This window comes from Dromaius novaehollandiae, unplaced genomic scaffold (genome assembly GCF_036370855.1).
Source record: "Dromaius novaehollandiae isolate bDroNov1 unplaced genomic scaffold, bDroNov1.hap1 HAP1_SCAFFOLD_64, whole genome shotgun sequence".
NCBI lineage: Eukaryota > Metazoa > Chordata > Aves > Casuariiformes > Dromaiidae > Dromaius > Dromaius novaehollandiae.
This window is the reverse complement of record NW_026991421.1, coordinates 166,171-179,022: the sequence shown is the minus strand read 5'-3', so window position 1 is coordinate 179,022 and position 12,852 is coordinate 166,171. Positions and strand designations below refer to the sequence as shown.

The following is a 12,852-nucleotide window of genomic DNA, read 5'->3' as shown; positions in this document are numbered from 1 at the left end:
GTCTGGAACCTTCTGAGAGAGAGGTGGGTGCTCTCTATCCCTGCGCTCTCCAGTTTTCCCTCGGCAGCTTGGATCTCGTTGCCTGACTTGGAGCTTTTTCCTGCTGATTCCCTCAGGCAATATGCTTGAAAGCTTGAAAGGGATGAATGTGTGGGATGGAAACAGACTCACTCTTTCCCTTGTGTTGCAGGGACCGATTTCGGTGTTAGCATCCTCTGCTGAGGGCCACTTCGACCTGGCCTTGAAGACAGTCCACGACTTTGCTGCTGCTGGGGAGAATAGGAGACTTCCTAGGGTCTTCACCCTCCAGAAGGTAAGGGAAGCAGGTTTTCTCTGTTGTCTTGGCTTTCTTTGCTTGTGTAAGAACTGCCGGAAGCCTGTAGCCAGGAGTTCTGGTGCTTCAGGCGTCTTCAGGACAGATCCCATTACAAAGTCATGGATCAAAATTCCCCAGCAGTGGCAACAAACAGCAACTGGCCATTGGAACAGTGTTGGGTGTGGTTTCAGTTCAGCTGGCAAATGGAAATGAGGGATGGTCAATGGGCAGTGCTCAAACTCCTGGTGCTGTCAAGGAAGGAGGTTCTGCACTTCAGCCCTCCTTTGTCTAAGAGTTCCAGCTCTTAGACACAAGAGAGGGAGACAGTGGGAGGGAGAACAGCTCTCTCCCAGAGAGTTAACGGAGGCATTGAAGAGTTACTTGGTGAAATGTTTTGAGAAGTGTGGATGAAAAAGGCAAGCTCGTACCTGTTTGGAGGCAGTTTCTCAGCTAGAAGCAAAGGGGAAGTCTAAGGTAAAATGAAGAGGCTCGACTGAATCCTCCTGACTTTCCCAATTTTCCAGGAGCACCAGAAGGAGAACGGAGCAAAGACAGCTGCTGCTGTCATGCTCATCTACAGTAAAATAGCACTCCATGCACCCAAGCAGCAGCTTCTTGCCCGGGTCGAGACGGACATTGTAGAGAACATCCTGTGCCAGTACAGAACCAGCCCTCAGGTAGGAGCTGTGAATGCTCGGTGTCGGGACAATTAGTCTAGAGCTAGCTCCCGCCCTCCTCTGAACCGGAGCTTACTGGGACAGAGCATCTGTTTGGAAAGATCTGCTCTCAACAAGAGTCCTGGATCTCCAGTTCCAAACCTGCCACTCTATCCCTTTGACATATATCCCCGTGTCATTGCTGGTGTTCTTTGAGTTTTGGGGGACTTGTCTGAGATGTCAGAGACCCGAAGCACAAGCAGTATCCCAGGTCCAGTTCTAGCCGTTGCTCCCCATGCAGGGGACAGAGGGCTCCAGATGAGTCTCTGCAGCCTCGTAGTGTTGGCGGTAATCTGAACTGCTGCCGTCTTTCGCATACTAGTGTTTTCTGTTTCCCCGACTCTCACTCTTTCTCCTTGCACCTTGCAGGCACCGGGCATCACTTTCCCAGCCCCAGTAAATGCTCCCTGAATGAGCCTTGCTCCTTGCCCTTCTCCCATTTCCAGTTTCCGTTGTTCCAGATTTGCTTTCCCCACTGCCTTGGGCCAGAGTCCAGGGGGCTCTCTTTTGGGTAGGAAGCTGGGGAAAGCTCCTTTCTGCTTCCAGGTAGTCCATGTCTTCCTAGGATCCCAGGAGAGATCTCCTTCCACTGAAATAAGACCCAGAGGCCCTTCCCCCTAGGCTCCTGGAGGATGCAGTTTCTTCCCTCCGCAGCACTTTGAGAGTAGCTTTGGCCCTTGGGTTGATCTTTTGGCCCTCCTGTTAATCTTTTGGCCTTTGGTCCTTTGAACAGCTCCTCATCTATGTCACCTTTTTTTTCTTTCCTGGTCCTCAGGACACAGAACTCAAGCTGGCCCTAATCCAGAGTGTCACAGAAGTCAGCTGCGCCCTTCAAGGCGTTGGCACCTGTGAGAACTTCAGCTTTGCTTCGAAGAGGGTGCTGCTGGAGCTTGTGCTGGTGAGTGACATGGAATGAGAGAGGCTGTCCTGCAGAAGAGTTTGTGCACTGAGAGGGGTTTCCTCAGAGAGGCACTGTTCTCTGTGGGCTGAGAAAGGCCTTGGGCAAACTTGGGAGTGTCCGAGGCCTAGGCACCAGCACACTAGGGTCCCTTGTGCTGCCAGCTTGTGGGTGATCCCTGGGAAGAGCAGTGGGTCTGTCCTCTCTGGAGCTGCGGTCTTCCGGCAGTTCTGGGAGAAACCTGCATGGAGGCTGTCTGTGTTAGCCACACGCGCGGAAGAAGAATCTGCTCTTCTTGCTGAGGCAAGGCCCTCTTCTTTCCTGCCCTCTGACCTCTGTGTACCTGTCTCTCTGTGACCTGCAGGACTTCATGAAGCAGGAGCCCCTGGATTGCGTGGCTTCTCCCGTTCGCTACAGGGCAATTCTTGCGGTGGAGCACTTGAGGTAGGGCTTTTCCTCCTGTGTGCTGGGTTTTCCTCCGCATGTCACAGAGGAGCTGATTGAAGCTTCACAGTTGACCTGAGTGTGGGGTGAGAAGCTGCCTTTGGTGTGGGGTGAGGTGATGGTCCCCGTTTTGTATGATCCTGGAAGATGTGATGCGGTACAGATCCTGGAGCCCAGTGTTGGAGAGAGATGGCCTGAGGCTGTAGATTGGAGAAGTGTGGAACAGAGAGTGGTCTGGGCTGCAGAAAGGCTGCTGGCTGGCTGGCTGGCTGGCTGGCTGGGGGAAGAGAGCTCCCGGCTCTCTGTACCCTGGGAGTCTGATGGGCAAGAATCCATGGGAGTTGGCGGAAGTGCTCCCTCTTCATGGAACAGCAGTGTTGGGAACTGGGGCTCCAGCTTCAGATGAACTCTAGCTGCCACTGGACCCCCTCTGGCAAAGAGTAGCAAGTGTCCTTTCTGAACTCTTTCTTTTGTCTTCTGCCAGCAAGATCAAGCCATCTCTGACCCAGAAGGAAAACTGTCATCTTCTTCAGGAGTGCTTCCGAAGCCTATTTCCCCTTCCTCCCCTTGAGCAGACAAAAGAAGGGGAGGCAGCAGATGATGCTGAGCATGCAGAGGTAGCTGTCAATCCCCCTCTGCTGCTCTGCATGTTCAGAGCTGCACCTTATCATGCACTGAATGCTGGCAGAGCTGAGGCTCTGGACTCTGGCTGAGTTCTGAGGCTCTCTGATTTCAGCTACCACTCCTTCTCTCTTGCTTTTAGGCTCTCTATACACGATCCCTGGAAGCTCTTGCTCGCCTCATGACAAGTCTTGAGGAAGAGCTGACCTTGTCATGGCTCAAGGAAACCTTTCACGTGAGTAGCAAAGAGGAGAAAGGGAAACTCTCTTTTGTCAAGAGGAGAGCCAAGGATGGAGGGCCTCACGCTTTAGGGGATCATCTGAGAATAGGAGATGCTCTGGAGGCAGGTGCAAGGCATGCAATTCTTCCCTGGAGGTGGAGAAAACTATGGCCCGTCGTGGCTGTAGGAGTTGTGTTATTGGTTGTCAGGGCATGTTGCAATGGGAGCTGTTGCCAAGATGGCCATGGTGGACGGATACAAGGCACTCCCAATCTTTGCTGATGAGTGAGTGCTGTGTGCAAGTATCAGATACACTAATATAAGAAGCCTTCAGTGTTTGTGTACCTCACAGCGGTGATGAATTCCCATGGAGGCCAATGTATCCTTAGTGTGGTTCCTGGGGGAAGAAAAGGTGGGAGACTGTAAAGGAGTGTGTGTGTGTGTGTGTGAGTGTGTGTGCGTGCAAACGATGCATGCCCTGATCTAGCTGTGGTCTTCCAACAGCTCCTAGAGGCCTGGCTCCGTTCTGGGAAAGAGTGGGAGAGAGAGAGGGCCCTTTATGCCTGCACTCATCTGCTAAAGACTTACACCGAGAGACTGGAGGATGCTGTGAGTATTGACTCCCTCTTCCCAAAACTCTTTGGGAGTGCTTGTGGGTTCAGCTGGAGTCTCTCGGGGAACCAAGACGAGGGCAGCCCTGGCGAGCCAGGAGGCCCTGCAGGTCTTCTCTGCAGCTCTGCCCTAACCTCAGCACCCATCTGCCACCAAGACAGCATTGCTCCTTAAGCCCTTCTGCTTCCCTGGCAGGGAGGTTTGCTCAGAGCTGTGCTCTGGGTTGCTAATCTCCTGGGAGGATAAAGCTGAGCTTCTGTCGATCCAGATGCCCTGCTGTGGGTCAGGAGTCAGTGTCAGAAGGAGAAGGTTGAAGGGCCACTCCTGCAGCCTGAGAACTTTCTTCTTTCTTTGATTTCTACCAGAGAGAAAACTCTTCTGAGCAGTTTGGCTCCATGATTGGAGTGCTGGGGCCTCTCAGCTGTGACTCCCTGGCCACATCACGCCAGCGGGCAGTCGACTGTATCAGCTGCCTTCTCTCAACACAAGGTGAGAAGAACAGTCATTGCTTCCCACTTCCTTCCGCCTGCTCTTCCCTCTCTTCCCTGTCTGGCAGCAGAGGCAATGTGCAGGGAGGGGGCTCCATTGCCAGAGGAGAAGAGTAATGGACAGCAGACTGCTGGTTTCTTGCATCCAGACCTTGGTCATTCTTTTCCCTCCTGGCCATAGCACAAGGGAGGCCTGGGAAAGTTCTCTGAGCAGCCCTGCCTCAGGGGCACTTCTGGGTGCTGTGGAGAATGAGAGCCCTCCCACATTTCTGTCTCAGGGCAGCACTCTCAGGCACCAAGGATTAGAGGACAGCACTTTCTAGCTTTGTAGAGACAAAGTAATGATCCCAGTTGAGAAATTGTTTAGAAGGGAGTTGTACACCTGGGCTTCTGGAGTGGACTTTGGTCAGCATCACCTGTCCACACTGATGAATCTATGGAGACCCTCCTCCCAGTCAGAGGATAGGTGTGACCTGTGCTTGCACATGGGATGGAGGGGCTGAGAAAAAGAGGAGCCATAGTTGAGGACAATAGGTATAGTCTGAAAACTGCTGTAGGAGAAGGAGAGTGTTTTTTCTGACTGGCATAGAGCAGAATCTGATGGCCTGACTCGTAAAATGCTGCACCCAGAGTTCAGAAGGGTCCTGCACTACCCCTGTGGAATTCCCTACCACCATTTGGTGATTCCTTGATCAATGGCTGTGGACTGGGGGTTCATTTTCAGAAAATGTGCCTATCCTTTCCCACCTGTGTTTCTTTTAGGCAAGGTTATGCACACAAGGGAAGTGGATCTGAATCACTTCTGTGAGGAGCTGATGGCCGCAGATGTGGATTCGCTGCTGAGGACCTCTTCCAAAATCGCAAAGGTTACTGACTCCAAAGCCAGAGCTGTGGCTACCTGGTGGCTCAGCTCCCATCACTTTTCTCTTCTTTACTTCCAAGATTTCTCTCCCCTTTCAGAGTGGCCTATAGCAATGGGGCCTCTGTTGTTAGCAAGTAGTAAGAGGGTTTTGAAGCATAACAATATCTAGCGTTCCCACTGGGGAAAGAAGTAGACTCCATGAAGTTTCTATGAGTTTGTGTGTTTGTTTTCATCCATCCACACCCAAACACTCTCCATCTGGGGAAAGTGAGCTGTTGAAGCAAAGCAGGGAAGTTCCTTAGCCCGATGGCTTTCTCTTTATTTTAACATGTATTAGCTTGCCAGCTCTTGAGAGTTATTTTAAGAACATAAGTTGTGTAGGCAAGCAACCGACCTCATGGAAGAGCCTTCCAACTCTATGAGCTTCATAAATCAAAAGAAGAAGTTGTATGTGCAATTGGAATACAAAGCACCTGCCACCTTCAGGATTAGCTAATGGCTGAACTGAGAAGCTGCTCAAGTTTTCTTGTCCTTTGCTTGTAAGAGAGGAAGCAGACTTCTGATGTTGTTTCTCCTGTTTCTCATTTCTCTCCAGGTTGCATGCAAATCCTTTTGCTCAGAGCAGGCAAGAGGCTTTCTGAAGGCTGTCCTGGGCAGCATGCTGTCCTTCAGCCCCACTTGTGCTCGGGCAGCAGGCGAGTGGATGCTCATCTTCCTGAAGGAATGTGGAAGAGAAATGTTGCTGGAGGTAAAACACCCCTTGTTTATCTTTAGAGTTGGAACTTTGACACTGAGCTGCTGCACTACCCCTTGTCTAGCTGCTGTGGTCTGCAGAAATGCATCTTGCATGCAGAGCCAAGAATGTCTTGTTTATCCAGCTGAAGTCCTGGCAACCTAATCCAAGAGCTACTGTGCATCTGGTACCAGCAATACAAACCCTTCTGGAGCAAAGTCTCCAACTGTTCCAGACACAGTGCCAAGAAGGAGCAAATCTGATAGACACAATTTAGTAGAGCCCCCCCCTTTCTCTGGTCTGTGCTGCGTCTCGGGGTCCACTGGTGAACGGTGCCAGCCATCTTTTCTCCTGGGCTCTGTTCCTTTCATACGTGGTCAGCAGATCGCTTGGTGTCTGTCCTGTGGGGAAAAAGAGCAGACAGATAGTGTCTTGATGGCTGTCATCCACAGGAGAAGTGAGTAGTTTTGCTCTGTGCAGGCTACGGCCACAGTTTCTGGCGGTGAAAGGATCTGCCAAATGTCTTCCTCCAGAGCAAAGTTGTTCCCTCTGGGGAAGGTGTTAAATCTATGAGAAATGAGGAGGCTGGAGGCAAGGACAAGTATCCCTGGAGAGCTGGTTCCTCCAGGAAGGACCTGAAGGCCCTTGTGCAGGCACTGCATGGTATCTTCGGAAGGTGTGAAGAATGTGTTAGGTCTTGATGTTGCCTTATTTCAAGCACATAGTTAGAAGCGTTCAGACTGCTCTGGGTGAAACGTTAAAATGTCTTTTGTGTGCATGAGAAGAGAAGCTGAAAACAGAAGGGAGCCAAGGCATGTGCAATGACAGCACATCTGTGTGCGTGAGAGGGCAAGGAGCACACTTAGACCCAAAAGAAAACCCTCCACTGTGTGGAGTGGTAGGGCTGAAGTTTAGGGTGAGATCTTGACAAATGGTCAAGGAAGCAGGACTTGCTCATGTGCTGAAGAATTGGTCTGGCTTTAAGGGAAGCCCTAGGAAAGGCCTAAAACAACCTGCTGTTCTTTCCTTGTCCCTTCCAGGTGCCAGAAATCCTGACAATCCTTTACGATCATCTGCCAGCTGCTCAGCAGGGCACCCTGAAGGAGTTCCTCTTTGAGGCAGTGTCTGTCCTGGGCTGCTATCACCCTGAGGCAGTAACCAACAGCCTCCTCCAGAGACACCTGCCCATGGACAGGTAGGTTCCCCTCCCCTCTCCTTCCACTTCAGGAGCCCAGAGACGCCACAGCCTGGCGGCACTAGAGGGGACTCTGTTCAGCAGCCAGTTGTCTCTTTCCCCGAGGAGAAAAGTCCGACTGTTGCCAGAGCATGTGCTTGTGACTTGCCAGGGACTGGGGCTGCTAAAGCTCCGCGCTGGGAGGGGGGGAGTATTTAACCTGCCTTTGAGGGGCTGCAGGCCCAACAGTACATGCGATCACGGGTAAACTGTTCACCTGCAGTGATACCGTGGAGCTGTGGAGGACTCTTGGCAGAGGCATCTTTGCAATTGAAATGCTCCAGTTGCTAATGGGCAAACTGGAGAGCGCTGAAGACACCCCCGCCAGAAGCAACTGCCTCGATGAGGAAGGGAGCGACAATCTGGCTGCGCTGGAGCCTCTCATGGTATGTGAAGTGACATTTCTGCCCCTCTTTGGCTGAGGATCCCGTGGAATGAAAGCGAGGGGTTGGACATCCTCCTGGTACACAGGCACTTGTAAATCCACATGCAGAAGCCTCACAGTGTGCTTTGCTGGGTCATTCTCATTTTGATCACTGTGAGAAGCTGTGAGAGCTTGTTGTTGCCCATCCACAAGCTTGTGGCAGAAGTCAGAGCTCCAGAGGAGAGCAGCCAGGCAGGCGGGCAGGCAGGTGGGGTAAGTGGTGGCAAAAGCTCTTCCTTTCCAAGTGGTTTGTGACGGCATTTCTTCATAGGTAACCTGTGCCCTCCGTGAGCTGGTGTATTCCCTGGAGCCCCGGGAAAGTGTGTCTCTCCTGCTGCCACGGCTGTTTCCAATGCTGCTGAAACAAATCAGCAACACTCTTGGAAAGGAGCTGCCTTCATCTGCAGGAAGAGTTGAAGACGAGCCAGTCCTTGTGGCAAGTGGTGAAGGCAGCAGTCCTTGCAGGTAATGAGCAAAACGGGCAGAGATGAAGGATGCAGCTTTAGCTCACCTCACCAAGCCAGTCTTTGTCTATGTCTGTCTCCTCTCTCTGCGTTCTTGTCAGGCTTTGCTCCACTTTCTTAAAAAGCCTGTGAGTTGTCTCTTGTGCCCTAGCATGAGCTCAATATGCTTTTGAAAAAGTAGGCTGGTGGGAGCTAGTCTGAAGAAAATCTTGTGTGGCCCTGGTGAGGAAAAGCTACAGCAGAAATGAAGGCGGAACTGGCCCTCTCAGCACAGCTAAAATTCACCTATTGGTTTACTCTGTGTCATGCACAGGGAATTCTGCTGTTTCATCTATTTCTTTGGGCTTGGTTTTTGTCTACTTTGTTATTAGTCTTCCCTGGGCATCCTTGGATGATTTTATTCCCCTTTGGAGGTGCTTCTGAATCAAAAGTCTCAGTTATTCAATGATTGGGGTTTGATGAAAGCAGGAACATTCCTGCCTCACCAGACATGAGTGGAGACAGCTCCCTGGCCTTCAGCTGAGTCGACCCGTTTGTCAGCACTGGAGGATATGGCAGGACATCCTTCTGGTCCTTCCAGTCTTATAGCCTTGAAGGTAGCTGTTCTTCCTATGAGAGAGGCTTCTGTGCTCCATGGACAAGATTTCTGCTGTCACCATGTTTAATCCTTTCCTTAGGAAACCAGAACTGAATTTCTCTTTGTCCAGACAGTGGCCACAGCAGGTTTCCAAACATCGCTTGGGGTGCTGTTTGTTTTTCTCTCTCTCTTTTTTTTCTTTTTGGTGTATGAACCCTGAGAGACTTTGCTTATATGAATGACAGAGAACAAAGTACCTCTTGGCCTTGCAAGGGCGACTGTCCCCTCAAGCTGTGCTGGGCCTCCTCTTCTACCATTACTAGTCTGTTTGGGGAACCCACAAGTGGTGATGCAGCGACAGCATGGTGATTCCTGCCCACTGCAATTCATTTCCCCAGCTCGGAGGACCTTGTTGTGCATCTTTTGCATAAATGGTACTCTGGTACTGCAGAAGACCCCTCAGGTTCTAGCATCAAAGAAGTTGAGGCTTCCGGGTTTTCCCCTGTGTTCAGTGAGTTTGGGGGCATCAAAGCGAGTGATCATGCCAGTTTCCTTTTAGCCTGATGCCCTTTGGGATTATGAAGTGTGCTTTCAGGGGGTGCTTTGAGTATTACTCGCTGGGGCTTGGAAGAAGTTAATGAGTGCCTCTGAAAGTGGCTGAGCTTCCTCAGTGATCCTGACACAGTCTCAAGTGCTCCGATTCTGACATATGTATATTCTTTTCAATCAGGCTTTCCATCAAAGCATTAGATACTGTGCTCTGCAAGTGCATCAGTGAGAAATGCATGGGGATTCTCCGGAAGCAGAACACATGGGCTTTTCTTGAAAATCCCCGGACATACCATGAGGGCATGTGTCTGCTGACTAGGTAAGAGCCTTGTGGAGGCCTTCTCTCCTTCTTGGGGGTGACTGTAAGCCAGAAACGGTCTGGATGGGAACCTCTCCAGCATATCTGCCTGGGGAGGCTGTCCTGAGTTGCCAAAGAAGACCGTCTGCATCACAGCAGCTGACTGTTGGAACCTCATACTCTGTCGCCTTCTTGTCTTCTTGTGTTGTGTGTGCAGTGTTCTCCTCCAAACTGATGTGGTCACGGTGACCACCATACGTGCTGTCTTGCCATGGCTGGACTCGCCATCAGCAAACCTGAGGATCATGGCAGCATCTTTCTTTGCTGAGGTAAGACAGAAGGTGGAAAAGGAAGGCTTGAGAGCAGTTGTCTTTGCAAGCTGCTGTCTCGGCCATCTCTTTCTCCAGGAAGATCCTAGCAGAAAGTATCCCAGCCATGCTGGAATCCATGAACAGTTACGCATGTGCCATGAGTGCTCAGGATCAATCTAATGCTAATGGTCATGGTGCTCTTTCCTAGCTGATGAAGGCGCCAATGCTTCAGAAGTGGAAGCTACTTCAGCCTGTCCGCCGTGCATTGGTGGACAAATCCCTGGATGCCAGCAGCACTGTGCGCCGGATGGCAGTGAGGGGCCTGGGCAATCTGGCCAGTGGAGCACCTGAGAAGGTGAGCATGAGCTTGCACTCACTACAGAAAGCTCCTAACCAGACAGGTCCTGGTAAAGAGCTGCACAAGGCTTACAGAAGCTGGACCAACCACAACAGGGAAATTCTGGTGTGTCTTAAGACCATGCTCCATTCTCCGACATCACTCTGGCTTCAAAGGTGCAACTGGAGACAGAGTGTGTAGCCTTGGGCTAAGGTGTGCTCTGGACTGGTTTCTTGCCAATTCTGTTCTTGGGAGAAATGGTAAAGAACTTCTGCTGTAGGCATGAATGGTGAGGAGCTCTTGTGTGCCTTCTGCTTTGACAGCTGAGAAAGCACAAGAAGGCCATTCTGAAGGCGTTAATGAGGGCCATCAAGGACGTCACCTCTTCTGAGATCATGGGCGAGAGTTTGTCAGCTCTGGCGAAAGTGGTGGCAGAGCTGGGAGAGAAGGACATTGGAGTCACCTTTAAAGAAATCGCCCTTTATACCAAGACTTTCTTTGATGTCGTAAGTGAACGAGCAGTAGGTAACTCTTGTTTTAGTAGTCTGTGAGATCATCTGAAAGGTATGATGTGAGCAAGCACAGATGAGGACTGTTTGGGTTCAGGGAAGAAGCCTCATTCCTAGAAAAGCCTGAAGAGAAACTGATGAGACTTGGGATGATGTCTGCTGATTCCTAGCTCCATAGCGAGCTAATCACCTTTGGATTGCCCTTGGGAAGGAGTGAAGAAAGGCTGGACACTGAGGGAGGACGTCACCTCCCTTCACAGTAGTTCTCCATGTCTGGTCTAGCCCTCACAGGTTCTTTCATTGTCAATGGAGAGGAAGAGGGGTGTTGAGGGTCTCCTTTGCCTAGCTCTGTACCCTGGGTCTTTTCAGCATCTACCCTGGAAAGGAGGGCTTGCGCCTTGGACTGCCTCTTCCTCTCCATGGCCTCTACAGTCTGGAAGACTTGCTTAGATGCTCCTCGCAAATGGCGGGAGTTCACTTGCTCTGACATGAGAGGTGCCCATGCTGTGGTATGACAGACCACAACAGAGTCTTCAGAGCCGGAGTTCTTCCACAGAGCAGTACCAACTGGAATCAAGTATTCCATTTTGTAGAGCCTTTTGAATCTGAGGGTTTTTTTTTCTTTTTCTGAGGGAAATGGAAACTGACTGTTTACAACTCCCTTACAGGCCACCTGGAGGGCTGTCTCTGTGTGAAAGCCCTGAAGCCTTAGGAACGTGTGAGGCTGCCAGGTGGCTCTGAGTCTGGGAACTTTGGAGTCCAAGAGCTTCTAGGTTTTTAGCTCTCTGTCAGGTGCCAGTAAAGTGTTTGAGGACCTCGGAGACCAAAAGCCTAAGTGCCCAGTAGCTCAGGAGGCACGGTCCTGAGAAGCTGAGCAATGGACAAGGAAAGACTCAGCATAAGGCAACCCTTTCTTGATGCCAAATGGTGTCTTTCAAAGAAATGGATTCTCTTGATCCTCTGGCCTTGGACAAACTGCCTAGAACCATTGCTCAGGATATGGGCTCAGCATTTGGCTGGCCAGGAGATGTTTGTTTTGGGGTCCTAGGCAGCAACTTGGTGACTGGGGTTTCCTGATTGCAGGACGAGGCAGTCCTTCGTTCCTCAGCCTTCACCTTGTATGGAGTCCTGGCCTCCTCTGCCAAGAGGAAATGGAAATCTTTTCTCGGCAAAGAAATTACAACTTCTACGTGGACCAGAATTATGCTCCATCTTCAGGACCCAGATCCAGAAGTTTGCAATGTAAGAGCCACCTTTCACTTCTTTCTTCATGAGGAGGGTGCTACATGGTAACAGCAGAGCAATACTGGCCTTCCTGATAATGTCTCTGCATGGAAAGACAACCTCAAACTCTTCCAACAGCATTTTCTGTTTGAGGTGCAGGACAGTCTTCCCAGACTCCGCAGTGCTCAGGCCTCCAAGCCTTTGCTGACCATGTCCCTTCTGATCTCCCCTGCTTCCTGAGATCCGGGGCTTCTCCCAAGGGCACATCAGTTAACAGCTATCGTGCGGCGACAGCTCTCAGGCACCGATACTCTCTCTGGAGTGCCACATACCAGGCCAGGGGAACGATGGCTGCTGTTGCAATCCCTCCCCTCTCCTTTCTATAAATGGCGTTGAGTGAAACATCCCCCCCTCTTGAAAGAGAACAGCAGGGCTCAGCTCAATGAGGTCCCTTGAAAGGCACCTCGCTGGTCCTGGGGAGGGCTGAGCTGGGGCAACTCTCCTTTTCAGGCCTGTCGAAGCACTTTCCTGCTCTGCACTCCATTCCTGGGCCTGCAGAAGCTGCAAACCCAAGTTGCTCTGAACACCGAGAAGAGTGCAGAAGAGCTCCAGGAAGCTGTCTGCAGTCACCTGGTGAGTAAGCTGTGGCCCAGGGTGAGACTGCCTGGTGGCAGTGACTTTCCCTGGCTCAGAGACCTGGAGCATGGAGCGGCCTTCTGGGAAGTGGTAGGGTGGGAACTAGCATGGCAATGATGGGAACTGTCAGTCCCTTGCAGCCTCCGTCTCTTTCCTTCCTCTCCTAGTTCATCTGCCCTCTTTGCCAAGGGTCAATGGCAGGGCCTTTTCAGCCAAAGAACTCCTGTTTCTCTGTTTTCTACCAGGCCAGAGACATGCCAGAGCTTCTGCAAAGCGTCTATGACACCCTCCAGACCTACTTCTGGAGCTCGTGTTGGGGGATGCGGACTGCAGCCATCCAATTAGCTGGTAAGAGACAAAGCTGATATTCTCTTCTGCT

At 51.3% G+C, this 12,852-nt stretch overlaps 1 protein-coding gene across 1 annotated transcript; it reads left to right on the top strand.

The window, feature by feature from the left end:
• The first annotated feature begins 9 nt into the window (after positions 1–9).
• LOC135326459 (maestro heat-like repeat-containing protein family member 2B) lies at positions 10–12,838 on the top strand. The gene is made up of 19 exons (XM_064504327.1): positions 10–23; positions 191–313; positions 841–993; positions 1,808–1,930; positions 2,295–2,374; positions 2,859–2,991; positions 3,138–3,230; positions 3,720–3,824; positions 4,193–4,316; positions 5,078–5,181; positions 5,773–5,925; positions 6,951–7,105; positions 7,368–7,530; positions 7,840–8,033; positions 9,340–9,477; positions 9,674–9,785; positions 9,976–10,122; positions 12,348–12,470; positions 12,719–12,838. The coding sequence occupies exons 3-19, from the start codon at positions 883–885 to the stop codon at positions 12,836–12,838; spliced, it is 2,178 nt and encodes a 725-aa protein (XP_064360397.1). The 5' UTR covers positions 10–23; positions 191–313; positions 841–882.
• The last annotated feature ends 14 nt before the right edge of the window (positions 12,839–12,852 follow it).